Source organism: Hypoxylon trugodes (assembly GCF_022578975.1).
Source record: "Hypoxylon trugodes strain CBS 135444 unplaced genomic scaffold F4822scaffold_2, whole genome shotgun sequence".
Classification (NCBI taxonomy): domain Eukaryota; kingdom Fungi; phylum Ascomycota; class Sordariomycetes; order Xylariales; family Hypoxylaceae; genus Hypoxylon; species Hypoxylon trugodes.
Window position 1 is genome coordinate 3595086 of NW_026250017.1, and position 26411 is coordinate 3621496.

The 26411-nt window shown below is 47.5% G+C and overlaps 10 protein-coding genes across 10 annotated transcripts; 5 read left to right on the forward strand and 5 right to left on the reverse strand.

Moving 5' to 3' along the window:
• Position 1: 1 nt before the first annotated feature.
• Positions 2 to 889, forward strand: F4822DRAFT_392341 (uncharacterized protein). Its single transcript, XM_051457195.1, has 2 exons — positions 2 to 22; positions 87 to 889. Exon 2 carries the CDS (start codon positions 105 to 107, stop codon positions 639 to 641), a length of 537 nt encoding a protein of 178 aa, XP_051318604.1. The 5' UTR covers positions 2 to 22; positions 87 to 104; the 3' UTR covers positions 642 to 889.
• A 1395-nt stretch (positions 890 to 2284) lies between these two features.
• Positions 2285 to 2871, reverse strand: F4822DRAFT_142529 (uncharacterized protein). Its single transcript, XM_051452871.1, has one exon. The coding sequence runs from the start codon at positions 2671 to 2673 to the stop codon at positions 2377 to 2379; it is 297 nt and encodes a 98-aa protein (XP_051318605.1). The 5' UTR covers positions 2674 to 2871; the 3' UTR covers positions 2285 to 2376.
• Positions 2872 to 3590: 719 nt separating this feature from the next.
• F4822DRAFT_142531 (Glutathionylspermidine synthase) lies at positions 3591 to 5173 on the forward strand. The gene has a single exon (XM_051452872.1). It carries the CDS (start codon positions 3708 to 3710, stop codon positions 5109 to 5111), a length of 1404 nt encoding a protein of 467 aa, XP_051318606.1. The 5' UTR covers positions 3591 to 3707; the 3' UTR covers positions 5112 to 5173.
• On the reverse strand, positions 5173 to 6851 carry F4822DRAFT_142430 (uncharacterized protein). The gene is made up of 2 exons (XM_051452870.1): positions 6010 to 6851; positions 5173 to 5947 (listed from the first exon to the last, which is right to left on the reverse strand). The coding sequence occupies exons 1-2, from the start codon at positions 6614 to 6616 to the stop codon at positions 5235 to 5237; spliced, it is 1320 nt and encodes a 439-aa protein (XP_051318607.1). The 5' UTR covers positions 6617 to 6851; the 3' UTR covers positions 5173 to 5234.
• A 1000-nt stretch (positions 6852 to 7851) lies between these two features.
• F4822DRAFT_426038 (uncharacterized protein) lies at positions 7852 to 8559 on the forward strand (the record flags this gene model as incomplete). Its single annotated transcript, XM_051460468.1, has 1 exon — positions 7852 to 8559. The coding sequence occupies one exon, from the start codon at positions 7852 to 7854 to the stop codon at positions 8557 to 8559; it is 708 nt and encodes a 235-aa protein (XP_051318608.1).
• A 311-nt stretch (positions 8560 to 8870) lies between these two features.
• F4822DRAFT_436312 (putative U-snRNP-associated cyclophilin) lies at positions 8871 to 9850 on the reverse strand (the record flags this gene model as incomplete). The annotated part of the gene is made up of 6 exons (XM_051462296.1): positions 8871 to 9071; positions 9120 to 9197; positions 9248 to 9307; positions 9359 to 9504; positions 9687 to 9712; positions 9813 to 9850. The coding sequence occupies 6 exons, from the start codon at positions 9848 to 9850 to the stop codon at positions 8871 to 8873; spliced, it is 549 nt and encodes a 182-aa protein (XP_051318609.1).
• A 3697-nt stretch (positions 9851 to 13547) lies between these two features.
• F4822DRAFT_142842 (uncharacterized protein) lies at positions 13548 to 15296 on the forward strand. Its single transcript, XM_051452874.1, has 2 exons — positions 13548 to 13969; positions 14030 to 15296. The coding sequence occupies exons 1-2, from the start codon at positions 13689 to 13691 to the stop codon at positions 15195 to 15197; spliced, it is 1449 nt and encodes a 482-aa protein (XP_051318610.1). The 5' UTR covers positions 13548 to 13688; the 3' UTR covers positions 15198 to 15296.
• Positions 15297 to 16012: 716 nt separating this feature from the next.
• Positions 16013 to 17641, reverse strand: F4822DRAFT_392361 (uncharacterized protein). Its single transcript, XM_051457196.1, has one exon. The coding sequence runs from the start codon at positions 17377 to 17379 to the stop codon at positions 16195 to 16197; it is 1185 nt and encodes a 394-aa protein (XP_051318611.1). The 5' UTR covers positions 17380 to 17641; the 3' UTR covers positions 16013 to 16194.
• Positions 17642 to 17695: 54 nt separating this feature from the next.
• Positions 17696 to 23207, forward strand: F4822DRAFT_142872 (Golgi CORVET complex core vacuolar protein 8-domain-containing protein). The gene is made up of 3 exons (XM_051452875.1): positions 17696 to 18417; positions 18467 to 18905; positions 18956 to 23207. Exons 1-3 carry the CDS (start codon positions 18076 to 18078, stop codon positions 23071 to 23073), a joined length of 4899 nt encoding a protein of 1632 aa, XP_051318612.1. The 5' UTR covers positions 17696 to 18075; the 3' UTR covers positions 23074 to 23207.
• A 1-nt stretch (position 23208) lies between these two features.
• On the reverse strand, positions 23209 to 25945 carry F4822DRAFT_142880 (uncharacterized protein). Its single transcript, XM_051452876.1, has 4 exons — positions 24999 to 25945; positions 24665 to 24932; positions 24456 to 24610; positions 23209 to 24375 (listed from the first exon to the last, which is right to left on the reverse strand). The coding sequence occupies exons 1-4, from the start codon at positions 25208 to 25210 to the stop codon at positions 23487 to 23489; spliced, it is 1524 nt and encodes a 507-aa protein (XP_051318613.1). The 5' UTR covers positions 25211 to 25945; the 3' UTR covers positions 23209 to 23486.
• Between the last annotated feature and the right edge of the window lie 466 nt (positions 25946 to 26411).

The following is a 26411-nucleotide window of genomic DNA, read 5'->3' on the forward strand; positions in this document are numbered from 1 at the left end:
CTCTTCTGGGTAAGGAAGTTGGCCGTATCACTTGGGTTAGCCAAGATTTCCAGGACACGGGGGAGACGTTTGACGAAAAAGAACTACCTCTTCATATTCACAATATGGAAAATATTCGCGCTTTAAGGTCGAGAAAACACGGCGGTCGCTTACCACTCCCCAGGGGAGCGCCGAGATACCGCCTTCACAGCCATTATATCTTCGACGGAGATACTTCGCAAGATTTGAATACGCTGCGGAAGTTGGCGTTTTCGAAATTTGGGCGTTGGTATGCGCTGATTTGGTGGTTTCTTAATCGGCCTGCGCATGAGATTGTTTCGATACTTCGTCGGTTTCCTGTTCTTGCTAATTATCACATTAAATTAACAAATGCATTTGCGAAGAGACAGCGCGTTCTGGCGGAGGCTACGGGGGAGTTTTTCGGAGTGAGGTATAGCAATTGCCCCAGGGGTACGGAAGTAGGAGATTGTATCTTCATGATATCTGGTATTTCCTTGCTACTTGTTCTTAGGGAGGTTGGGGATGGCGGGGTATATCGATTGATAGGCTTTGCGGAGATCAGGAGCGAAGAGTTGATGCTCGGAAAGGTATGGTGGAAGATTGTTGAGGATAATTCTCTTCATGAGGTAATTATCCGTTGAATTAATGGTCGATGAGAATAAATTATAAGGACTTTAAGCAAATACACAAGCGTGAATTCGCGGTGAACCTCACTTCATTTTGATGAAGACACCCGCCGATGGTGGCCATGGGTTTTGCTTTTATATACATCTAGAAGTATTTTCACGGGACGGCGCCATTCCGATGTGGCTTGTGAGGGGTCGTAGGTGATTACTAAGGGGGCAGCAAAGTAATTCGCACGGTCAGAGACGGTGAAAATCAACCCAGGAAATACATCATCGTTTCGTACTGACATTTGCCCCCATACTTCAGCTTCGTCTTATGAGCTCCTAAGGAAGCCTACACAATTGACTATCCCAATTTTTCTAATTAGATATCCAAACCCATCAATCTATCTCAGGTGACCTCGGACTGATTCGAGGAAATGAAGCAGGCTGTAAGTCGTGTTCCGCTCCGAATAGCGGCGTCAAAACCCAACCGACATCGGTTAACGCGACAACACGAAATATCCTACTCCAAGTTTTCACTACTCCTAAACCCTGTGGACCATCGTCAAACAAGCCCGACCAATATCGAGTTCTATTCTATCCCGCAAACATGGGGTAGCTATACATAGTTCAGACTCCGAACTCGACTCCACAAGACAAACAAGCGGGTTACTCGAAGGCCGCTTGGTGACAACTTCAATATGGGTTGACTATGCGCGCAACAAACTCAGGCACATGTCAGTCGACTCTAGCCCTCCAGATAGAAATACCGGTACCAACGCCGCCTAAGATATATCTGAAACGCCTCAGCCGCAGCTAGTCGGAACGTCCCGAGGATCTGGATCGATATACGAGGTTGTGTTAAGCTTTGATTGCCGAAGCGGGTCCGTCCCGGTTTTCTCGGGGTTTGTTTAGCTGCCGTGTTAGCAAGAGCGGGAGGCAGATTGTGACTTCCTTTACGGGATATGGGGTGTGGGGTTATCCACCTACCTGCAGTATACAGCCGCGTGGAACACGAGTTATCAGATCGTGGTCGATGCAAGTCGTTTGATATTCATGTCCGGTGCTAGGACCTTGATATAACGGCCGTGGATTAATTGTTGTTGGGAGGTCAAGAGAGTGGGCAATATAAACCAGGGCTCTTGTGATGGCTTGGGGTTACCTATATTGGATTTATGCGTACGTAAGATATGATGAGGCCGGCTATGCCTAATTTATACGTAAACCAAGGGATGCCGGGGAGGTTATATTCTATACGCGGAATACAGGGCGTTACGCAAAAGGGGTAGGCATTCCTTTTTTCATTGTATTGGTCGAAACACCAATATATTTATTTTCTTAGCTAGTGATGCTAATAGTAGCAGTGGTAGTATTTCCAAGACGCTTCGAGAACGAGCATCCTTACAGGCTGCAAGAATTGAAGGTATTGCCACTGCGAGGTGGCACATAAGAAAACAATACGACCAAAACAGCGATAAGCAAAGTGGGAGCCAATATACCCTTGAGACCAGAACTATCCGCCCATCAAGACAGGTAGATGGTTCTGTACCCAAGGAAGAATATATTGATCCTGCCTGTCTCTAGATATATGGAAATAAGCCCCTATTCCTCCCCTATGGTCCAAGCTGTAAGTCAAATTCGTAGTAGTGCATGCCAGCCTCCTTCAGTATCCATCGTCGGCCAACAACCACCACTCCCACGGACGCTCGACCAATCAACACCTTCCGGAGACTAATCCCACATATCCGTAGCTAGGTGTATTGCCAATTTAAGAACCACCACAGTCCTGCTTGGTGGTGTCGCAGTCGTCTCTCTTGCCGAATCCGCCGGAGACGTAGCCCGAGTCGGCCATGCGGGCCGAAACCTGCGGGAGCTGGTCACCGATGGCAGCACCAGAGGGGCCCTGGGCAAGGAAGAAGTTGCCGGAGTTGCCCTCCTGGGGACAGTTGTCGGGGTCGACAACCTTGGACTCTGAGGTCACGCAGTAGGTCTCCGCCTGGGCAGCCGTGGCGAAGAAAGCCGCGGTAGCGACCTGGAGGGCGGGAAGAGCGATGGTGTTCCTCATTTTGATGGGTTGGTAAGTTGGTTCGAATCGTCGAAACGAAAGTGCAAAGAATGTAAGTTTTTTGTTGGGTTTGGTTTTGGTAGTGCGAGGTTTAGTTCAGATATCTGGATTCTGATGATTCCTATCGTAAGAATGTTCGAAGATGAGGTGCTCGAGACGAGGTTATATATACACTTTCCTCGCCTCCGACTTAGGTATTCGTCGGACAACGTACTCAGACTCCCGAGTCTGATCGCGGCGTGTCTCCACGGACTGCGGCCGGCGTCACGCCCGCGAAACGCATGACGATGAACAACAAGGTGGCTGCTCACGACTCCCCGATTTCTTTTTTTGACTACTTGTTTGCTGTTTGTCTTGGCTATTTGTTAGGCGAGTGGCGATCCGCACACCGAGGGAATGGGTGAAGTCCCAACATTTTCCGAAAACCCCTCGCGAGGAGCATCGTACTCACCAACGACTACGCCACTTAATATTCTCCAAAATGCATCTACAAACAAGTATTCATTTTCAAACTGCAGTTCATATAGGAATAAACATGTCGACTCTTATTTGTCTCGGTTTGTTTTGAGCGTTGAGGGGCCGAGGAGACCTCTGAAGATATTCTTATCGGCTATGGCGCTTGTATGACACATAAGTACAGTCATCTACGAGTCGGGCGTCTATGTAATGAGTGTTTAAATATATCCATCGCAAGCCAAGACAGTGATGCAGTGCTTGACAAATAATCGAGTATATGAGTAGTGGTTCGAGAATTAATATCGGACGAAACTCCCGAGAGGCTGGTGTCACTGTATCACAAACCCTGTCGAAGGCTCTGAGTACCTAGGAAGGTGTTGTAAAAAAAAATCACTTGTCCTACTATGAAGTTTGCTCGAATCTGTATTCTAGTAGACAGAAGTTAATAAATAAACTTGTCCATATGTGTCAGTGGGATTTTTCGAAGTAGTAGTAGGCATTAACGCATCATCCTCTGCAACTCCTACATAAAATTACTTTAACACAGACTCTAAGTTAATCATCTTACGGACAACAGGATGCGGCGTGTTCCTGTAGAAAAACGACCCAATGCCCAACGGCTTGTACAGAGTCAAGGGATTGTGTACTGCAAGGACCCCAAACCCGGGGACCCGGCAACTGAACTCTTCTGGCCGGATGATCGATACTATTCCTTCACCAACGCGGAGATTAAGTTGATGGAAGAAGCTGGCAAAGATGTCTTCGCCATGTGCTGTGAGGCGGCCGAATATCTTGTTAATCACCTAGAAGTAATCACAAGCAAGATGGCGATCCCCGCATTTGCGCTTAAGCAGATCAAGGAAACGTGGGAACGCGAGCCTGTATGGGGGAGTATCTATGGACGATTTGACATCTGCTTCGGAGGCCTTGATCACCCGGATCCAAGACTGCGGATCCCTAAGTTCTATGAGTTCAACGCGGATACACCCACAACAATCATCGAAGCAGGATCCATTCAATGGTTCTGGCTTGAACAAACCGGCCATGGAACCGACCAGTTCAATTCTATCGTCGAAGATCTCATTGAGGCATGGAAGAGGAACCTAATTCAGGTTGAAAAGAAACTAGGTCATCGAGTCACCGTGCACTTCGCGGTAGGACAGGAGCCCACCGGCGAAGACGCAATGGCTACCACTTTCTTGATGGACACATGCCAGCAAGCAGGATGGCCCACTAAGACCATGTTCATGGACCAGATTGCCTTAGGTCCGGATGGTCGCTTCTATGACCAGTACAACGAGCACATTGACGTTATCTTCAAGCTTTATCCATGGGAATGGATGATAGAGCAAGACTTCGCAGAAGTATGCTTCAAGGATATGGATAACATCGGGCTGCGCAATGATGCGGGGGACTACATCGGGGGTACCGTCTGGATTGAACCGCCATACAAGATGCTGTGGAGCAATAAAGCCCTGTTCGCGATCCTTTGGGACCTTTTCAAGGATGACCCACGCTCTAAGTGGCTTCTCCCGACGTACCTTGAGAGCGAAGCGCCTGCTTCCCTTACTCATTTCGCTCGGAAGCCGATTTACGCGCGCGAGGGTGCGGACGTCGTTTTAAAGGCGGATGGCCAAGTGATACAGGATGCGACTATGGGGTGGTACGGCAAGGAAGGGTATATTGTACAAGAACTTGCACTACTCCCGGAGTTTCTGAACGAGGAAGGCGTTTCGTACTACCCCGTTCTGGGTCTCTGGTTTATTGATGGCGAACCTGCGGGCTTGGGTATCCGCGAGGATAAAATTCCGGTCACTGTGCAGACCTCCACGTTTATCCCGCATTCTATCTCCGATGCGCCTTTGAACTACGAGAGGAAACCGGTACCCGATATTCATGAGATTGAAGCGTCGCTTCAGTATACGGGTGATGAGAATGAGTCTAATAGTGTTCTGAATTACATCGATAGTGTTGTCAACTAAACTATTGGTGAAAGACGCATGGTTCATACATGAAGGGGTAAAGGGGTGATGGTGTCGTTTCTCTAGAGGGAAAGGATCCATCAGCTCCTTGTATTCGTCTTGGTAGCTACCTAGGTAGACAATTTATTGAGTTCGCGAAAATCTTGAAAGTCGGTCCGGAAAGGATGGTATCACTACTAATAGAGCGCGGAATGCGTAATCCCAATCAATTTCGATTTCGTTTCCTATCCAAGAGAATGGTTTAGGTTGAGCAAGGTGCCCTTCGCCGGCTGGGGCCGCTTTGGGATGGTTATTAAGCCACTGAACATAATTGAAAATTTCGTCGCCAATGTAATAACCGCGATCGAGATTCTCGGGCGGAGGCTCAGAAGATAGGGCCCCACCAATCATTCCAGACTCGCGGGGTTTGATATGTACGGTAAGTCCGAGGGATCGGAAAATAGTAAAGACAATAAAGTCGATACCTTTTAGAGTGAGTGGGTAGCGTTCGTAATAATGTGTGCCTTCAAATGTTTCCGGATATTGATAGGCGCAATGAAAACCAAGGATCCCGCCACTCTTCATGAAGGCAGGCGATTCGAGTAAAGCCACGGCGCCCTGGTATAGAGAGGAGTATTTCGAATCTAGAGGTTGTATTTGTGGCTGTATAAGGCCCCCAATTTGTTCATATACATAGAGGTGGTATGTTAGTGTAACACGATGTCCGTCCGTAACGGGTAGAACCTCGTGTTCGCAATCGCTGTAGAACGCTGCCCAATGGATATCATATGACGGATAGAGACTACTTCCACTATAGATCTCTTCCCTTTCGTTATGGCTAACTCGTAACTGACCACCTAGGAGAATATTAGCACGTCTAGGGCGATATGTGCCTTTTCTGTATAGTTGCTAAAAGTACCTGAGAACTTGGTCGGTAAGATAACTACTAGCGAACCGAAATGAGTCCGGCCACGAGGCGTATCAACATGTGCCTTGAACATACCCGAAGGTGCGGAATATACATTCAAGTGATAGGGCTCAGCAACGATCCCCCATCTTTCTATGGCTGTCTGCTTCCCGGCTCTTGTGATGCCAGGAAGGAGTTCTTTCCCGATAGTGTCTATGACACCGAAACTATACGGATCGAAGTTCGTCAAGAAAGAATTGATAGTACCAGCCTTGCGTACATTCTCGTCGAAGACATTCTCGCTTTCATGGCCGAAGGTTGCGGGGTAACAATCCTGAACCAATTCATTCAAACCAGCTTTTTCCTGATCTATATTGACGCTGGTACCGATCTCCATACACTTAGGCACGTTACCTGCCGTCCAAGAGACAATAACACCGGGGCATTTAAATGGGCGCTTCGCACTTGTAAAATTTCCATACTTATGCTGTTCATGATGTGCGACGGGAAGTCGCCCACCACAAGAGAAATTGCCGGTCAATTGATGCCGTGTGATATCGACATCAAGCTTGGTTAGTAATTGCTCTTCGGGGGTGTGTTGTGGAAGTGGTGAGGCCATCTTTGGAGTAGTAGATAAATTATCTTAGAGAAATGGAATAGGGACTATCGTGAATTCTTGGGCAGATCATCCGGCGGTATTTAATAGTACACCTACGGGAGGCTGCAGTAACTCCCCGCAGTGAACCATCTTCTGATAAGCCATAAGGAAGGGGGCAGGCATCTGATTGGACATGTATCTTGATTAAGGCAATCACTCAAGCAAAGCCTCCGAATTTCAGTATCATAAACTCGGACCTGCTGGGGAAACCCCTTTTCTTAGGCGAGTCTGTCCCTGTTCAACCCAGGAACGGTTGGGACACGTTATTCGCAGGGGCAGTTCTCTGGCTTGTCGCCATCAAAGGTGTTTTCGGTCTCCATGAGGCGGTATACTATTACGAGCTTGAAGAATTGTCGCTGGGTGAGGATCCCAAGACAACCAAGCTATTCATCATCGGCAACATACTAAATTGCTCAGTTGGTATCGAGAATTTTATCGCATATATGGGGAAGCCTCAGCGCCCCATACGACTGCCCTCGGCACAGCCATTATGTTGTCTGTCGGGACGTATAATCTCGCTGTCGCGGAGGGATTTGAGTTCAAGGGACAGTATGAGTGACCGAGACAGACCGCCACGCGTCCACCTGTGCAAATTGTCATATTACACAGTGTGATACTGTATCTTCGGTCGACACAGTTAAGAGCCGTGTTACCCATACAGTAAGTACCCTTTCTTTCAACAGACGTTGAACGGAAGCATGCTTCCGGGACCTAGCGCTTCACGAGAGATCATCAACAGTAAACTTATGTCCACAAGCGTACCATCCTTTCATCAATATACCCAATTCTTTCCCACAATATAGTATTCATACTTGTACTAAAGGGAATATATTTTTCATATCCAAGTGTGTTTCTTTGTAGAGCATTTTAGCCTGGTAAGTGCACATAAATAGAGCCAGCTAATGTCTACCTATTCCCCAGAGTAGGTCAATGCATTAGAAATACTCATAACCCAAAATTGTAGGTATGAACTAGCATACCTCACAGCGCATGGTTGGTATAGATGTATTTACTTTGAAATGAACGAATCAGCATCTGACGATAGGGGCCTATGCGACGAATACCAGACTTACAGTAATACGAGGATATAAATACCATATGTATTTTTCCATACGCACATTTGATCAATTTGTATGCTAAGCTAGAATAAATATAATAAAAATATTCACCGACTCATACTTAGTGATTCCACGATCATGTCGAAGCGCAAAAAGACGAGGGTCGAAAAGCAGGCTCTCCGAGAATACAGCAAGCCAGTAACTCAATATTCCGATGATGGGAAGGACGCCAAATTCGAGGATCAACACCACGCGCCCCCTCATATCTTGGATGATATGAATCGATGGAGGGACGCGCTAAAGAACAGCTTGCTATGTATCGAACCGCCTCCCGAGCACACACCAGCGCTTCCGGTCCACTGTATTTGGTTTTTCGCCGGCGACAGACCCTACCAAGATCAACGAGAGGTGTCCACGAAGGCCATAATGGCATCGCTAGTCTGCACCTTCATCAAACAACTCGTTGATATCATACCGCCCATCTTTCTTAGGGACGAGAAAGCGCTCTCAAAGGATAAATTCGACGAACTGCAAACAGAGAACGGAGAGACAGGCGCATTATCCATATCGCTCGACGGGGCCATCGAAGTCATCAAAGCTCTTGTAAATGCAGCACCTTGGCCCCTATTTTTCGTCCTCGCAGATTTACATGTGCTGATACCCCTCGGTGTCCACCCTGACCCAGATGTCGCCTGGCAGATCAAGAAGTTAATGCGTTTTCTGGCCATACCAGATGAGTCCAGACTAGTTCGGAAGGTTCTGTGGGTAGGTGCTGGGTCGCCTTTCCCCGCGTGGATAGCGGAATTGATGTTAAATGGTGGTTTCACCTCTGTGAAATACGAGTAGAGGAACTCGAGGGTGAGAATGGATGGTATCAATAGCGCCAACTAATTCGTACTCGAGCGGTTAAGGGACACGATATCGGGATGAGGCTCGTCAGGCGCTCCTCATTTTTTATAGCGATCTGTATTTTTAGGTCTCTTGAGCTACTTAGATACCTAGATGGCTGCAAATTAATTGCTTATATCAAAATAATATTAATATTACCGAGGTCGATGCGGGAGTGTGTAGGGATCTTACCCATTATGACCGTGTATTAACAACTCCGAAGTAATACAAATACCTAACTCCTTATTGCCATTTTTGCCCCTCACCCTCTACATCTCGCCGCATTGGGCTACTACGACGTCCATGTCTGGGATGTCTCGTCCACGTCTACCCGTCTTCGTCTTTTCTATCTTCTCGATAACGTCGAGACCATCGACTACCTTACCAAAGACGACGTGCTTCCCGTCAAGGTGAGGGGTAGGAACTGTAGTGATGAAGAATTGGGACCCGTTGGTGTTTGGGCCGGAGTTCTAAACGTACATTAGCATAGCTAGGGTTTATAGACTACCGAGACCTACAGCCATAGAAAGTAGACCCTTCTGGGTATGTCTTAAGGTGAAATTTTCATCGGCAAACGCCTTGGTACCGTATATACACTTCGGGAAAGAGTTAGCGTCCATATTAGACCCCTTCCCAGCCGACTCACCGTGCTTCCAGTGCCATCGCCGTTGAGGAAATCTCCACCCTGGATCATGAAGTTGCTAATCTGCCTCTTATTAGTGTCTTATCACCTGTTGAACAATTAGGGAAGACCTACAATTCTGTGGAATCTACTTCCTTTGTATCCCTGGCTCTGACCTCGGCTGTTCTTAGATTCGCCAGTGCAAAACTGACGGAAGTTCTCTGCTGTGCGAGGCACAACATCCTTGAAGAGCTCAAAGGTAACCCGACCAAGAGGCTCACCTACTACCGTTAGAACCCGTTATAGCAGGATGTCGCATGATACAGCATGAATATAGGAGGGACCCCGAGTGAAGACGGATCTTGATAGTGTATATCACGTGACATGTTTCAAAACCGGGTTAAGATCTTTTGCGGTATACCGGTACGGGTTATCTAAACGAGGATTCGTCGTAAATGCTTACCTCCGAGTGTGATGTCGAAGAAAACCCTAGTGTTTGATGTCGTTAGCACGGAAGTCCCGGAGGATTCATGGTGCTGACGGGATCCTGCTCAGCCACTGGCGTCACGCTGAAGAACTTTTTACTTACAATGGGTTACCCGAGGCTGGAAGCTGTGTTGGTGGCATCTTGTAATGTAGAGAGATACAATTGAATTGTATGATTGGTAGTTACGGAAGTGGGTAACTTTGAAGTAGATAGGTGAATTTGAGAAGCTATTCGGGTTCGGTTTGAGATCGGATATGTTGGTGGCCGGTGTTGGAATTCGGAGGAAGCGCGGATCGACCACCCGCAGGTACGGAATAGTATCATTCCTTCCCACCCCCCATGTACGTACCTGCCGTGCCGCGACCATACCGGATTTAGTTAGAGATGAATGGTAAGGCCAGTCAGCTGGCAGGATCAACTGAATAGCCGCGGGGCTAGTGGGGCTAGATGGTGGTGGGGTCAAGTCCGAATCCACCAACCTGGGGTATACCTACTTCCTATTCTTCTCCTGCCTCCTCTCAAACTACTTTAGCAAGCAACTAGTTTGTCTTAGAGTTCATTTACTAGACCTAAACTTTTACATCTAGATGCACTCATGGCTTCATAATTGTGAAAATAGTATAAAGATTCTATATCTAACGCGAGTCGTAGCAAACATCAAATTGCTTCTCTACGATAGCCACGTTAATTCTGTCACGAGATCGGCATCGATTATCCATAATGAATGACCTCATGGACCATTCCTATGGCCTCAACAAGCCAATGCAATTGTAGTATCATGCCCCCTTCTATTGTCCCACCTTCGATGATACCTACTAGTTATAACTAACTACATACGATGATCGTATGGAAATGGCGGACATGGCTTGACGGAATATGCCTACAATACGGAATCGTTCAGAAAACGTGCAAACAAATTCGAAGCGTACGCGTATGTATCGAATTGTAGAATATATTCTGCATGCATCTAGATAGGGCAGACTTTGATCCTTGAATCCTCGTAATTGTTTCCAAGGTCCTGGGCATTCTTAGCTGCTACTATCAGCCTCGTTCGTTTCCGGTCACTGCTGAGTGCACTATTGGTTTAGCCGTTGACAAATACTATATGCCCTATACTTGGCACGAATCGCCGACCGTGACAATTCTGGGCGACAGCTGAGCGCACTGCCAAACCGAGCTATCCGCCTAACTTCACGTGTTGCCTATATAGGAAAGAGATAAGGATCCGGTTGCAAGGAGATACTAGCTAAGCCCGGATAATATTTCAATTTTTTTCAATTTTCTCTCGAGGTTGACCGCTCCGTTCCGGTCTATCCATAGGTAGGCAGTTTAATTTTCGGCAAGGCAGTATACCGAATAGACACGCGCGGAGTTGCTAGCGGTAAGGACCTAAACTTAAGCAGCGTTGAGGCCAAGGAGTTGTTTAGCCCAACGCGAGCCATTAGTTTTATGCCTTTGGCTGAGTCTGGTCTAGATTAGATGTTGTTTAGAGCTATACGCGTCTTATGTCTATGATTCGTGGAATGGCTACAGCGGCCGCATCAACAGCCGGCGAAAGAAAGATGACCGAAGATTACTAGAACAACACAGCCGCATTTTTCGATAATATGTACGATACCGATTTGATCATATCCAATAAGAACCAATTCAGGTACAGATCATCGCTGATGACAAATAATGTTGAGCTAAACTTACAGTACAATAAAAATGAATTGAGTGAGTAGTATGACGATTATGTTATTCCTTGAGTCTGGAACTTTGGCTGAAGCCAGGGGCAACGCAAACACGTAATTTGTACGCCCTGACGCAGTACACAATCATTCCCATACACTCACAAGGAGTGATATATCGGCGAATCTAGTAATTATAGCGACTTACCTAGGCAATAGCCTCTCTTCTCTTTATCGTTCTAGGACATGGCACTGATGCTGTCCGAGAGTGATCGCTTATGTATTATGTTCCGCATGAGTGAGGATGCGTCTTACTACTATACAACCAACCCTTGTATCATCACCGAAAAAAAAGGTGACATAAACTCTGCCACGATTACGTAGTACTGGGAGTTCTTAGATCTGTACTCCCATACATAATTAGATCCCGATGTCCACTAAGCAAGCGGGAGTGTCGGGATCCCGAACTTCGCTCCAAGTCATGCAGGCTCAGGTAATACAACTGACGGTTAGAGACCGAGTAGTTCGAATTTCAAAGTCGGCCTAGCGTTGAAATTAATGCAAAATTGTTCACATGAAAGAGCAAAAAGACATGTATCGCCACATGATGGCCTGACGCAAATACACAAGTGTAATGCTGGTTATCTTCGTTATTGTAGCATGATAAAGGTGCTGAAATAGTGGTGTTTAAGCATGACACTGAGTTGTATTTGATGTTCTTTAAGCGCCCAGACATCTGGTCACTTACTGTACCGTGCATGTAGATCTAGAATATCCACGCATCCAACTGGAACATACCTAATGACAATGCCTTTTTATTTATTTATTATTTTTTTTATAAAAAAAGGGGTATGTATGCGGATATATATGTAAGTAAGATGCACACACTCGTACAAAGGGGATTTTGATTACTACCATAGTTTTCGAAACTACGGGGTCTGAAGAAAAATAAGAAACTGAGGTAAGAAGCTGAAAATAGCGATTTGTAGTAGCAGTAGCGACAGTCCCGAAACTACCTGGAGTAGTACAGCATACCTAGGTATACACTAAAAGTAAGAGCGATTGCTGCTAGCCAACCCTTTTCATTATGGACTAAGGACTTTAAATGTTTTCTAATCCTGCCCGTTTTAAAAACTCAAATATAGCAAATTGCACCAATCAAAACCTGGTCCACCATCTGCAAGTCACATTGCCGATCTCTTTTGTTCTTCTCTCCCACCTTTACTATTACAACTACAACTACATCACAAACAATACATCGATATGAATGATTCATGATGTAATAAGACAACACGCCATGGACTTATCATCAACGGTGAATCTTATTGCGGCGAAATCCATTTCATCCGTTTACTATGGTCCATTACTTAATACCGCATTTGAGTAAAATTCTAGTTATCGTGGCTATCATATGTCTAATGTCTCTCTCAATGGTCTAAAATCAGGACCCGAAACGGGTTGACTAGAGATGCATTCCCTTTTCCTTGTTCGGCCTAGACCGGTGTGCACTTGCTCCTGGGCGTTGAGACGATAGTTTTATTGGCTAATTGGTAGGTTCCACCATCACCTATCATTAGAGCCAAGAGGTTAAAAAACCGCCCCCGGCGTCCTCTTCCCAGCCCCAACTTTACCGTTCCGCCATTCCGTTTCATTGGAACTTGACTGTTTTCGCTGCGCTGCGCAACTTTGTACATACAGTATATGTATGTACCTAGGTACTTAACGTATTACACATCACAAGGGCCGTCTAGTCCTCTTCCACGCTAAGAATCCTCCTTCCCCTTCCTATTTATCAGTTTCCTACGCCCCCCCCAGCAGCAAGCAGCAACCCCCCCTGTGGTCGCACCTCTTATTTTCTCCACCCATTTCCTTGGCTAAAGGCCGAACTAACGTACTCCATCTCTTTTCGAGACAAAGACAAGACATTCCTCATTCTTACCACTACCCAGCCAACTGCCAACTTCCAACTTGGAGATACCCTTGGCGCAACTTCGCTGCCGCCGTAGAAGGTATTGCGACGGTTTGACATCAATTTGTCATTTGCTATTCCTTTTTCCTTTTCTCCTTCTATACTCGTTGCTGGATTACAAAACAAAGAGGACCCATTTCTGCGAGTGTTCTGTACGAGTTTCCGACCGGGGATATTGGTAATTGTAAATGGCATCGCTGCTTAGGATACGATCAACTTAATTCGATCATCTGTCGATTTTCGACAACAAGTCGAGGCATTTTGCCAATGACATTCCGGCTTGACGATTAATCGGCTATTTTTCGACATCTGTCTTGAATAAAGACACTATTTGTGAAGATGGTCGCTATTAATCAGGCTTTGGCCGATAGCGCTTATTTCGTCGCAAGAGCCATTGAATATCAAGCCCGACAAGCAGCCACGACTGCATTGAGTTCAACGGCCAGCGGAGCACCATCCCCGACATCTAGTACACCGTTGCCATCAACAACATCACCACCTCCTAGCCCTGAACCGTCCTCAAATAATGATTCGAACAACAACAATAACTCGTCGAGTGGTAGTTCCCCACTGCTGTTCTTCGTCGCTCTGGGCTTTGGTGTTGTTTTCACCAACCTTTGGTGAGCTGCCATTGATAATATGGCTATCAGCTGTAGCCTTGCGTTCTAACTTTTTAATAGGATTATTGTTGGCGTGAAATACTGTTTCCGTTACAATGCGCGAAATCGACAATTGCGGGGGTTGGATGAAAATGGAGAACCTATCAACCTCGAGAATATGCCCGCTCGGCCTCATCGACGTCGTCGTGAAAAGAAACTAATGACGATGGATGAAGTCAACGAGAAATTCCCTATGATGAAATATAAGGCTTGGGTGTCAGCACGAGCAAGTGAAGGATTACCAACCGCCGGTGGCGTCTCAGCCCCGGCAAGCCGCGCCAATAGTATTCGAAGTGTTGAAGGTATCATACCGGAAGTGCCATCTAAGGAACAAGATCATGCAGAAGAACTTCATGATGCTGGCGCAGTTCCTAAACCTGCAGAACAAGACACCATACCCGATGCACCTGATAGCAACGCAGCTGAGAACGTACTTACGCAAGCACAAACTGCGGAGAGTATAAACATCAAGGACCACGACCACCGTGCTAGTGTTGACGAGGACGAAGATGACGAGCACATTAACGCTGCGCTGCCTCCTGAGCTGATAGGTACACAGGGTGACACATGTGCTATATGTATTGATACTCTCGAGGATGACGACGATATTCGTGGTTTAACTTGTGGTCACGCTTTCCACGCTGTTTGCATCGATCCTTGGTTAACAAACAGGAGAGCTTCCTGCCCTCTATGTAAGGCAGATTACTATACCCCTAAACCACGACCACCTCCTGCAGATGGTGACCCGGCTAATCCTACATCACCCACCACTGATCCGTCTCGGAACAATGGTCGTATGAATATGCCGAGGTCTCCGCAACGCACTTTCACATCATGGAGCAACTTCCGGGGGGCTCCGCGTGGCATGATTGCGGGTCGCTTCGGGGGTACGGGTGCGGATTCGTCCAATCATGGTCGACAGCCGCGTATATGGGATAGGAATCGGTCTCAGCGACAACGGCAGCCTCGCTCTGAATCCGAGCCTGCCACAGAGGAGAGAGATGGTATTTTTACGAGGGTTCGCAGTCGGTTCCCACCTTTTAGATTAAATGAGATGATGCGTAGGGAGCGCAACGGACAAACAACCGAGACAGGGGAAGCAACGGCCTCTGGCGCCAATGGTGGCGCAAACACAACACCATCACAATTGGAAGCAGGTGTACGGCCGTCTACAAATACGGCGAACTAAGAAGTTTCAACCTCCATAGAACGTCGGCTTGAGCGGAATATATATAAACATTGCATTGTTACTAGGCTTGCTCGAATATATCTATGCACACAGACGCGGCATGAGCCACACTACACAATGGTACCACACATGACCACGTACCTTTCCCATATTACTTAAACTTTCTTGTTCGACTTCCACACCTGTCTGTTGGCGATATGACGGTTTTAATCACCTACGAATTGTTGAATATTTTTATCGACTCGACATGTTGGATTAATGGCAAGAAGGAGGAGGAATTATCCTATACCACGACATTTGCGAGGATTTTGCCTTGCATTACATTATTTGGACAGGGGAAAATATGTGACGTTTGTCGCATCATATTTTTAAGGGTTCTCTTATTTCTCTATTTTAAGGTTGAAGGTTTGGCCTGAACTCTTTAGGGCTGGGCCGAACCTGGTGGGCGTCTCGTGCATATTGCGGGAGTAATTGGTGTTTCTTAGGGGTTTGTTTATTTATATACTGGGTCGGGTTGTTTCATGTCAGAAGAGGGAGAGAGTAGTACCTACCTATCGACTTATTCATGGGTAGATATGGTATTGTTGGGATCATTAACCTTATCATGTTAGTTAATGAGGCAAGGAGTTGCTAGATCTTAGTAGGTCTAGATGATGAAGGCCCTGTCATCTTATACGTACATACATAGGTCGGGCTAGCGAGAAGAATGCGATGAATTATTTAGTATTCATGATTTGGTTGAATTAGATTATTAGTATAATTTATGAGCATTCGGAACTAAACGGGAAGTCTTCTAAGAAGGAATTAAATAGAATTCATCGTTCTCATGCTCTTTTACGTGTCTATAGAATTGGGTATCTTCGTAGTTAAAATTTGTATCAAACCCCTTTTCCTGGTTTCGTATAGGTCTTAGAGACTTGTCTACGCTCTATGTGGATGAATAAACCTGTAGGTCTCACATACCCAAGACAGGTCCTCAATCCAAGAAATATTGCGCTTAAAGATACTTCCCCTTAGCAAACCTCCCCCCAAAATCCGCCGCCCGATTCAACAACTCGCGGCGCTGCGCAGTCCCAATGCGTCCTCCGAGTTTCATATCCTTCTCCTTATCGAAAGCGCGTTTACTCGGATCATCTTCCTCCTCCTCAGCAGCAAGCGTACGTCCTCTCCGCGAATCACGATGTTCGTCGTATAAACTCTTGCCGCGGGTTGCTTCGGTGAAAGATCGGATGCGCTCTTGTTGCTCCTGATCTTCTTTTGTGCGCGCTTCTGTTCCGGAACCTATTCCAAGACCATTTCCACCACCGTTTCCACTACTGGTCTGTTGTTGTGAAGCGGGGTCGTTGCGTCCGAGGACGGCGTTTTCAAGGCGCTTGCGCTTTTGCTCGGGGGTTTCGGTCCATATACTACTTATCTCACCTCCACTAGACCCGGAACTGGGGTTCGGATTTGTACGTGGACCGCTGGCGAAACGTCGGGATTTGAGTTTTGTTGGGTCGGGTGCGCGGTAGCCGGATGAAGTTGGTGGCGCGAGCATCCAGTCGTCGCGTTGGGGACCTGCGGCGAGGGCGGCGGCGGATGCCGCCTGTGCCCGCGCTGCACGGGTTGTGTGGGATGCTGAGGTTGGCAGTGCGGGGCCGTAGTCGTCGTCGGAATCGGATTCTGAGTCGGGATTTGGGGGATTGGGAGGACGCTCGGAGAGGGGAGCTGGTGGGGGCGCGGGACCGTGGATGCGTTTTATGCGGGCTGGTGATGGACCTGCAGGTGCAGGTGCAGGTGTGGTTGGGGCTGGAGGAGGTGCTGGGCCTGCTTCGTCTTCTGAGGAGTCTAAGGGGATCTCGTCTTGGTTTGTGGGTGGGAGTGTAGGACCTATAGAGGGTTTCGGGGCGGCAGGTGGTGGAGGTGCTGATGGTCCTATATCGTCGTCGTCGCTGTCGTCTAGTGGGATTTCGTCTTTATTTGTAGGTGGTAATGTAGGTCCTATAGAAGTTTTCGTAGCTGTTTGAGGTACGGAAGGGCCATAATCATCGTCATCATCGCTGTCGAGGTTTACTTCGTCTTCGTTGATGGGCGCGCGATTCGTCGTTTGTATCTTCGCGGCAGGCGACTCTGGAGATTCATCATCGGGTGTGCGTTTTCGCTTGGTTAGGTGCGGCGGTAATTGAGGTCCTATTGACGACATGGTGACTTGATTAAGCTACCTAATTGAGGTTTGTGTCGATAGGTAGTGGTTTGAAGGGCGACTTCGAGCTTTGAAATTTGGCGGTAATGGGTACGAAGTACTTAAGAAGAATAGGAAAGCAGGGATTAATAAATGAAGCTGATCAGTCAGGATGGATTACTGCACGTCTCCACTAATGTTAGCCTCCTTACAGTTGTATACGGCCGTTGGTTGGCTAATGCGTCACTATTTGTTCAGTGCTCTTTAGTGGATTTTAGTGGATAAAGGTTGTTGATTGGCGGTGTTTCCCTCTGTTCTTGTACTACCATGCTTCTAATAATAAGGCTGAGCTAGGTATGTAAGGCCGACCCGAAATGGGTTCATGGATCCAAGAGAAGCTGCGATAGCATCTAGAGAGCTTTGCACTACTCCCTTTTAGTTCCTTAACTTAACTCTAAGGCGACACTTTTGTTTTACAAATTTGGAAATCGCGATCTCGTCGAGGAGTTACGACCTAGAATTTAGCTTTCGATAGAACTCTAGACCTGCCAATTCAGCTTTAAGCTTACTACGCGATTTCGAAGAACCGACTAAGAAAATAAAACGAAGACGATATAAACCCAACTTCGATCTACCTAAAGAAAAACGGTCGCGGCGCTGAGTTATCCCACAATCAAATATCGTTCGTGAAGTCATGCGACCGATGTGCATATCTCGATGAGCTTGTCTTCCCCGGAGCGAGGCGATGGGGATGCAAATATGGAAAATGATCATCTAGATCTGTCTCCTGACGGGGACGCTGTATCCAGTGACGAGGAGACTATAAAGGGGGAACAAGAACAAGGACATATAGCTGAGATAGTTAAAGAGGAGCGAGAGGGTATTACATCCGACCAAATTCCCCAAAATGGGAATGGGGTTATCGCAAATCGATATCGTCAACTATTGCGGGATCGCGATGATGTCTCGGAAGACGGATCAACGGACGGTTTACCTCGGAGGGTTGGGAGTCCCATAGACTCTCTTCTCTCCGTTCCTGATGATTCCCCTTCGGTTCAAGTATGCGGTAGTATCTACTATTAAGGAGGATTAGGCTGACAACTTCTAGGGCTCTATGATATCTTCCCCTGGTAGCAGTCGAGTTCCTTCACTAGCGTCGCGCCCCGGCCTTAGTAGCCCTACGCCTTCGTTCAGGCCCTTCGACCGACGATTCCAATCGCGTATATCCTCGCCTTCCGCGCTACTATCTCCGCGACCAACATCGCCTGCCTTTCTCTCCGGGCATAGCAGGCAAGCCTCTATAGGCAGTCAGTTTCTATTAGAACCCGGCGAGACCGAATCCTCTTCGCCTCCATGGGAAGTTGTACGATGGACAAAACTTAAGAAGTTGAATGGCCAGGCCTTCTCCGAGGCTGGGAAAAGGAGTTTTGGTTCTCCTACGTGTATAGCTGTCTCTGCATCGATCGTGTTAGGGACCACTAAGGGAATAATTCTAATGTTTGATTACAACCAAATTTTGAAAATGATCATTGGCCCAGGCACAAAAGGTTCGTTGCTTTCTTCCTGTCTCTTGCGATTTGACGTTAATTCATTGAAGCCGTGGAATCCGGACCTATCACCGCTATTGCTATATCCGCCGACTATACAACCATAGCTGGCGGTCACGCGAGTGGGGATATTTTCACTTGGGATACTAGCCGAGCATCCCGACCATTCTTACACATACCACCCCTCGAACAGTCCCAGTTGCAGAACCGAACAACAGATGGCCATTTGCCAAACGTGTCGGTAACCCATCTGGGATTTCTTGGTACTCGACATACTGCGCTCGTCTCCGCCGATGACCGCGGTATGGCATTTTCTCATCTCGCTACCCGAGGTACTGGTGCGCTTGGGCGAACAGTCAAGACTGTAAGGATATTAGGTCGATATCCTGATGCCCCGCCTCCTTCATCGGGCAAACCCCTTAAGCCTAGCACCGTATTGGCCTTCTCTCCCCTACCACTCGGAAATGTGGAACAAGCAACAGACACGATGGGATTGACGGCAATGCTCACTCCTTATCTACTTGTCATAGTCTCGACCACGCCAGTTGCGCAGACTCAGCATAAATCAGCTAGACCGAAAGACGTGGCGCCACACAGTGCAATGACAGGATGTCTGGCGTGGTTCCCTGCAGTCAAATTAAAAGTGCCCGATCCTAGCACCGGTAGCACTATGTCTAAAGTCAAGCTGGTGTACTGCTGGTCGAACGTATTAACTGTCTTAGATGTGGATGAGATACCATCAGACGACAAAGATAAACCGCCAATCCTAAAATTCAAGGCTCGTAGCAGATGGAAGTGCGAGGAGGCCATCGTGGCGGTCCAATGGCTTAGCCGTTCAGTATTGACAGTCTTGACAATCACACAGAGACTTATCGTTCTCGAGGACCGATCGATGAGGATGACCGAAGCTTTTGACCTTATTCACAAATTCATCTACCACGCAGATCTCTTCTCTAACCAATTACACAATCTAGTCGAACAACTTGACGAAGATGATACGACGATGCATGGTGTTGTTGCGGATGCTTTCTACATGAGTTTCAAGGCTTATAAGGGCCGCATATTTCTACTGGGCTTTAATGACGTATCTATCGGCGCGTTGTCTAATTGGGCGGATCGATTGATCGCGTTAATGGAGAACGGTGATTATATCGGAGCGATACAGCTAGCGACTTCTTACTACACAGGAGATGCTAACAAGCTGACGGTCGGACTTCCTGAAGATGCGACCCTGAGACATCGAATGGTGCGTGACAAGGTGATGGAAATCATGAGTGCATCCCTTAAATATGCATTTGGACAACGACAGAAGAACAAATCTTCAATAGATGATCAACATCTTCGACAACTTGCCGAAACTTGTTTCATCGCTTGCCAAAATATTGGAGATCTCGATTTTCTCTTCGATGAGATGTATGAGTGGTACGAGGACGCTGATGTTGAGGGCGTCTTTCTGGAGGTTTTGGAGCCGTACATTCTTGAGAAGACGATATCGACAATACCGCCGACGGCCGTCAAAGCCATGGTCAACCATTATGTCAGCAGAGGTTGGGAAAGCCGCTTAGAAGAAATGATTTGTCACATGGAAACGGCTACTCTTGACATCGATCAAATTACAACACTTTGCAAGCAGAATGGCCTTTATGATGCCCTTATATACGTCTGGAACCAAGCGTTATCCGATTACATCACCCCTCTTATCGACCTACTCACTCTTCTAATACCTTTGGTACGGAATGATCATGATGCCTCTAGGAATATTATGGAAGACGAAATCCACGAGGTCAATGGACTTAAGTTGTTTCCATATCTCTCTTTCACGTTGACAGGGAGAATATACCCGACGGGTGAGATTATGGATGATGCAGTGGCCTCGCAAGCCAAAGCAGAATTATACTGGTTTCTTTTCTCAGGGAAGAGCATAAATTGGCCGAAAGGAAGCAGCAAAACATTTTTCACCCGATCAAGTCAGACAGAGGAACCACCCTTCCCATACCTTAGAGTGATATTGGAATATGACGCCCCAAGCTTTCTAAGTGCGTTGAACGAAGCATTCGAGGATCCATTCTTGAATGATTCCCAGGAGAAGCAACTCAACGGCGGTACAATCAAAGACTTACCGGAAGAGCAAATTTTTGGCCTAACTGTTGATCGTCAATATGTGATTACCATTCTGCTTGAGATCATGAATCGGGATGATTTCGCACCCGAGGATACCATATATCTAGACATGTTCATTGCTCGAAGTCTTCCCAAATTCCCGCAATATCTTCTCATACCTGGTTCTACACTCGATAATGTTTTGGCCGGGCTATGTGAATACCCCGGAATAGACCTGGCGGAAGATGCCCAGCTTAGTGCGGAGTATCTGCTCTCCGTGTACCAACCGCCAAACATATCGGCAATGATACCACTTTTCAAAAAGGCATGTTTCTATCGCATCCTGAAAAGGATATATAGGAATGACAAGCAGTATGGGAAGCTGTTACAAACCTACTTTGAGGATCCGGAAGACCAAATTGAAACTTTTGAATGCATTGCAGAATGCCTGCAGCCCCAGGCTGGTCTGACCAAGAGACAGATACAAGATGTACAAGATGTCATCAAGCAGCATTCGCGAGAATTGGTCGAACTTGACCCAGTCCGAGCTGCTCAGACACTAGCTGCATATGCATCAAATTTGCATAGGTTTGTCTTAGATTCGCTCGACGAAGAGCCGGAATTGCAATATTCTTACCTCGGAGCATTGCTTGAGCCTGACTCCGAAAGTTCGGAGCAGCCGACAACCACATTGGATCGAGATTTCATCGAGCAATATGTACAACTCATGTGTCGCTATAATTCTTCCCACGTGTCCGACTATGTCGGAATTGTGCAAGCTACAAACCTAAGGCTTGATAAGCTCCTACCAACCATGGAAGATACCGGAGTTATCGACGCCGTTGTTATTCTAATGGCTCGAGAAGGGCAAGTACAAGACGCCATGGCTCGCCTAACTCGGCACCTAGAAACGTTAGAGTCAGCTCTTCAAGGTTTAGTCTCGAGCACGGATGATCTTGCCGATGACGTAGATCTTAAAGAAGCCGCTGAAGAGTTGCTTATGGGCTTGCAGAAATACACGCATGTGGGCATTTGGTTATGCCAAGGGCAAATGAAAACAACCAAGAAAATTAATGCGATTGGTCGACGGAGTTCTCCATCACCTACCGATCTTTCACCCGATGAGGCATTGTGGCTTGAGTTGATAGACACTACTGTTCAAATCACGCGACGCCTATCGTCGGTTGTTGCACCATCTAAAGCGGATAGAGTCTCAAGTACCGCTTCCCCAACCCCGGTTCTTGATAGCGATAAATTGGTGGCGCTTTTACGGTCACTTGTACAACACACCTTTACAGCACTTATGACGGCAACGTCCACCCAGAATACGGGATTTCCCACCAACCGTCTTGCTACGGGCTCTGGGGGTAGCCTAACGTTTCTGCGGGTACTTCGAGCTTTTCTAACCCGCGCAGCCGCCGCCTCTCCTAATCTTGCAGATCTGCGAGCTGTGTTAGGCTCGATATTTTCAGCTTATGCCTATGAAGAATCAATACTGCGGCTTTCAAACCGTCTTCTCGAGCAGCAACTATTCGTCAACGTCAAAGAGGCTGTGGAGCTTCGTCAGCGGGGATGGCGACCAAGAGGGTCAACATGTGAAGCTTGTGGGAAGCGGGTTTGGGGTCCAGGAGTGGCTGGTAACGTCTTTGAAGCTTGGGAAGAGAAGCAGGCCGTTGAGAACAAGAAGCGAGAAGAAAAGAAAGCTGCTTTATCGGGCCAAGCGGTTGCACGTGGGAAAGGCAAGGCAGAATCCCCTGTTGAGGATGAAGACTACAAGGGCAAAGGAAAAGGCATAAGCACAGCTGATAATGGGCCTAGTTCATCGGAAGGGCAAATAGCGAACGGCAAACAGGACGTTCAGGGGTTGGCCGTTGAAACGAATGGAAGTGTTTACGGTCGGCGGAAAGATCAGCAGCCTCTGGGTCCTCTTATCGTTTTGGCTTGCAGACACATATACCATAAAGCTTGCCTAGATACTTTACAGGAGAAGCAAAAGGCAAATGGCAGCCATAGAGAAGTGGACGAATTCGGCCGCGAGGCGGAGTATAGGTGCCCTATCGATGGCTAGAATAGCTCGGTAGGAAGTGGTTTAATAATAGGATATGGCACTGTTGTTGCCGTTGTATTTACGAGTGTACAGTACCATAGCTAGCTGCGTGTTGATATAAAGACGAGCGCTGTAAATAAAATAATTGGAGTTTTTGAACAAGAGTTTAGGTATGATTCTTTAAACTCACTTTGGATAAACATGGTTGGTCTTCATAGTAAGGGAAAAGGGGTTAATTATTACATAAACCGGCAACTTCAGCTACTAAAGCTACCTATCCTACCCGGCCGAATTTCGTCGCACTTGGGTATCAACGCATCTTCCTAGATGACTTTTCTAACGTCTTGAGAATTTAAAGCCCCCTGACGCCTACCAGAAAAATACACTCAACTTCGAATATTATACATCCATCTCCTCCATCCCTTCAAGACATCTCACGCCGAGGGCACCGCCGACTCACTACAATCACAACTTGTAGGAGCAACCGTAACGTAATACGTCGTCACACCGTCCTCCGCCGCAGCCTCTCCATTCCCTGCACTGGCAGTTTCAGTAGTACGAGCCGAGGCCGTGATACTCGGTACATCAGGCGTCGAGATCGACGGGTCGATAGTTAATGTATTTGTAACAGGAGCCGTAAGACTAGTCAACGATATCGCACCCGCGCCTGCGCCACCGTTACCCGCTGCTGGGGCAGTAGCATTGGCAAATGGTGCAGTGGATGTAGTCGCGTTCACGGAGACGGGGCATCCGGAAGATGTCACGGTCGCGGGTTGCGAGAGGACGATGACTTGTGTTAGACTGGCGGGACAATTTGGCACGGGGGCTGCGCAGGATGTTATTGCGAAGGAAGTCATTGTTGTTTTGGTTTCTGTTGTAAGAGCTACCGGGCACGGAATCGTCCTAGAAGCTCCCCCGATTCCAGTTCCGGTTCCGATTGCTGGGGCGGTGGATGTGGCTTGGCCCGCGGTGAGGAAACATGTACTCGCCGCGGCGCTGAATAATGTGGTGCTAAGCTTGGGGTTGAAATCTGCGATTTGCAAGTCCCCGACGTCGGCGCCGACGTCGATGAATACACCGGCGTTTATGTTTATCTCGGCGTTGGCGGGGAGGATGCAGGTACTGCCGTTTGGTGGCGGGAGCGCGAATTGCTCGCCTAGGATTACTTCGGGGATGTTGATGTAGGCCCCGGCTAGGGCTTTGGCTTCGAGGAGGGGACTTGAGGGAAGCTCGATGCCGGCTTGGACGCGTAGGCGTAACGCGGCGGTTACGTTGGCGGGGGCGCTGGCGGTTAGGGGGAGGAGGGAGGCTGATGCGCCGTCGCTGGGGGGTGTTAGATATCTAGGTATATATGTACGGCTTCCCGTGTTGACCGGGAGGCTTAGATAGAATATGAGACTTACAATTTGGCAATGTTGGCGGCAGTAGGGTCTAATGGAATAGTGAACGATGAACCGTCGGGAATGGCGACTTGGAAACCACCCTCAGTCTCAACCTTGCCAGTGATACCCAGTACTAGGTCCACCCCAAAGACAATACCAATTTGGAACCCAGGGCCCTATACCATTGTATTAGTCACGATATAAGCTTGAGTGGAGTCAGAGATACTCACGGCAATCCCAAGGGGAGTTTCAGTCACGAAGAGTGGTAATTCAAATTGACCATTTCCGCCAGTGGTCAAACTTAGATCGACGAGGGCGCCGACACCACGGAAGCCAACTGATACGCTGGCATCGTTCAATGGGTTCAGGTCACTCAGGTCCCCGATAAGGTCCTCGAGGTCTTCTGGAAAAGCAGCTGATGCTTCTAGTGTGCCCCATGTTCGGCATTCAACACAAGCGAGTGAAAGTGAGAAGGTCTGGCCTAAGGCTTGCCAGTCACTATTAAGAGAGTTAGCACGTGTGCATGGACTATTTGTGAATATCTGGTAAACATGGTATACTCACCCATCAAAGAGTGTAATGTCCTTAGCCTCAAATCCCAAGTCAAAAGTCGTATTAGCATCACGCTTTACCATCGATCTCTTCGAATGCGGCGTCACAAGTTGAACATCGCGTCGAGCAGGAGCCAATGGTGTCAAGTCGGTGATTGGCTTAGCAATAGTTGTTGATGCTAATAATGACCAAGAGGCCAAAGCGAAAGCTGGTAGACAATACATGACGACGGAATGTTGCGGTCACCTAACGAACGAGCGGAAATATTAAAACGAATGCTAGCCGGAGCATTCACACAGGCCGTTTGGACAGGAAAGAAGTGAAAGTAAAGAAAACCTAAACCAGACCCTTCACAGAAGAAGCCTCACAACAGACACATACATACGTGATATGTATGTAGTGCAAGAGTGGTAAGGCTAGTCAACCATCGCGAGTGAACCCACGTATGTATATACCCTAATAACAGATCCATATCAAACGAAATCTCAATCCCCCTTCCCCTCCCCACCTGGACCGCAATACAACGCTGTTGGTTCATTATCTACATGCCACCTACCCAGGTTCCCTAGACACTTAGATCGTCCCGTCTCTTCTAATTCAGCTGAAAAATTTGGGCTCGTGCTATGTTGTACCCGGCTGAAGGATTCGAACAGGGGGAGTCAACAGCCTGCCGACGTCCTGGTATGAAACCGAAACGAACCATTTGCCAAGCACGAAAAACCTCGACCGCCTTTATTTGAGCAATATTTGCTATGGCCACAAACCCGCAATTTAGGCTCGTTCGTGGATTTAGATGTCAAGTCTAGCAGTGTAAGGAGATAAATCAGCAAACAAAACACACTGACCTGACCAAATCCACCAAGCAATTTACCATCTTAGCGAAACTTGAATATCTTCTCATGATTAGACTTCATGAGTGATTATTTTGATGTTACTTGTTGGTAACAAGTTTATCTCTCCCTACCTCTTCACATGTAATAGATTCAGCTCCTGCATGTAACAAGCCTCGCAGTCCGGACCGGGGGACTTCATTCATTCGGGTGCAACAATACAAGCAGATAGCCTCCTTCCGTAAATAGCAATCGGGATTTTTTTCCCATCAATGTCAATGGTCCCGATAAGTATTAATCACCAGGGAGGCTCGGGCCAAGCCAGGATAAGGGGTGCCACATACGGATCGGCAGACGAGCCGATAGAACCCTTAATTACGGCAAGTTGCAGGGTAAGGAGTTTAGGTTTTTTATTTTGTATCTCTCTCGCCTAGAAATAACAATAACCTTGCATTATGTAAGTGGCTGCGCCACCAAGAATTCCCCCTCTTTTCGAAGGGTTCGTCGTCGGTCCAAGTTTCACAAGACGCAGGGTCTGTTACATCCCTATCTGTACACCCCTTGTACGACCTTGGCTCGACCGGCCTGAGGCTCA

What these genes read in the sequence shown, in the direction of transcription:
- F4822DRAFT_392341 (XM_051457195.1), top strand. Translation starts at nt 105, where the DNA reads ATGGAAAATATTCGCGCTTTAAGGTCGAGAAAACACGGCGGTCGCTTA.
- F4822DRAFT_142531 (XM_051452872.1), top strand. Translation starts at nt 3,708, where the DNA reads ATGCGGCGTGTTCCTGTAGAAAAACGACCCAATGCCCAACGGCTTGTA.
- F4822DRAFT_142842 (XM_051452874.1), top strand. Translation starts at nt 13,689, where the DNA reads ATGGTCGCTATTAATCAGGCTTTGGCCGATAGCGCTTATTTCGTCGCA. An exon ending in GTTGTTTTCACCAACCTTTG is followed by an intron (nt 13,970 to 14,029) that starts GTGAGCTGCCAT and finishes ACTTTTTAATAG; the next exon opens with GATTATTGTTGGCGTGAAAT.
- F4822DRAFT_142880 (XM_051452876.1), bottom strand. Translation starts at nt 25,210, where the DNA reads ATGTATTGTCTACCAGCTTTCGCTTTGGCCTCTTGGTCATTATTAGCA. An exon ending in AAACTCCCCTTGGGATTGCC is followed by an intron (nt 24,611 to 24,664) that starts GTGAGTATCTCT and finishes ACAATGGTATAG; the next exon opens with GGCCCTGGGTTCCAAATTGG. An exon ending in GCCGCCAACATTGCCAAATT is followed by an intron (nt 24,376 to 24,455) that starts GTAAGTCTCATA and finishes AACACCCCCCAG; the next exon opens with CGACGGCGCATCAGCCTCCC.
- F4822DRAFT_142872 (XM_051452875.1), top strand. Translation starts at nt 18,076, where the DNA reads ATGAGCTTGTCTTCCCCGGAGCGAGGCGATGGGGATGCAAATATGGAA. An exon ending in ATGATTCCCCTTCGGTTCAA is followed by an intron (nt 18,418 to 18,466) that starts GTATGCGGTAGT and finishes GACAACTTCTAG; the next exon opens with GGCTCTATGATATCTTCCCC. An exon ending in CATTGGCCCAGGCACAAAAG is followed by an intron (nt 18,906 to 18,955) that starts GTTCGTTGCTTT and finishes AATTCATTGAAG; the next exon opens with CCGTGGAATCCGGACCTATC.
- F4822DRAFT_142430 (XM_051452870.1), bottom strand. Translation starts at nt 6,616, where the DNA reads ATGGCCTCACCACTTCCACAACACACCCCCGAAGAGCAATTACTAACC. An exon ending in CTTACCGACCAAGTTCTCAG is followed by an intron (nt 5,948 to 6,009) that starts GTACTTTTAGCA and finishes ATATTCTCCTAG; the next exon opens with GTGGTCAGTTACGAGTTAGC.
- F4822DRAFT_142529 (XM_051452871.1), bottom strand. Translation starts at nt 2,673, where the DNA reads ATGAGGAACACCATCGCTCTTCCCGCCCTCCAGGTCGCTACCGCGGCT.
- F4822DRAFT_392361 (XM_051457196.1), bottom strand. Translation starts at nt 17,379, where the DNA reads ATGTCGTCAATAGGACCTCAATTACCGCCGCACCTAACCAAGCGAAAA.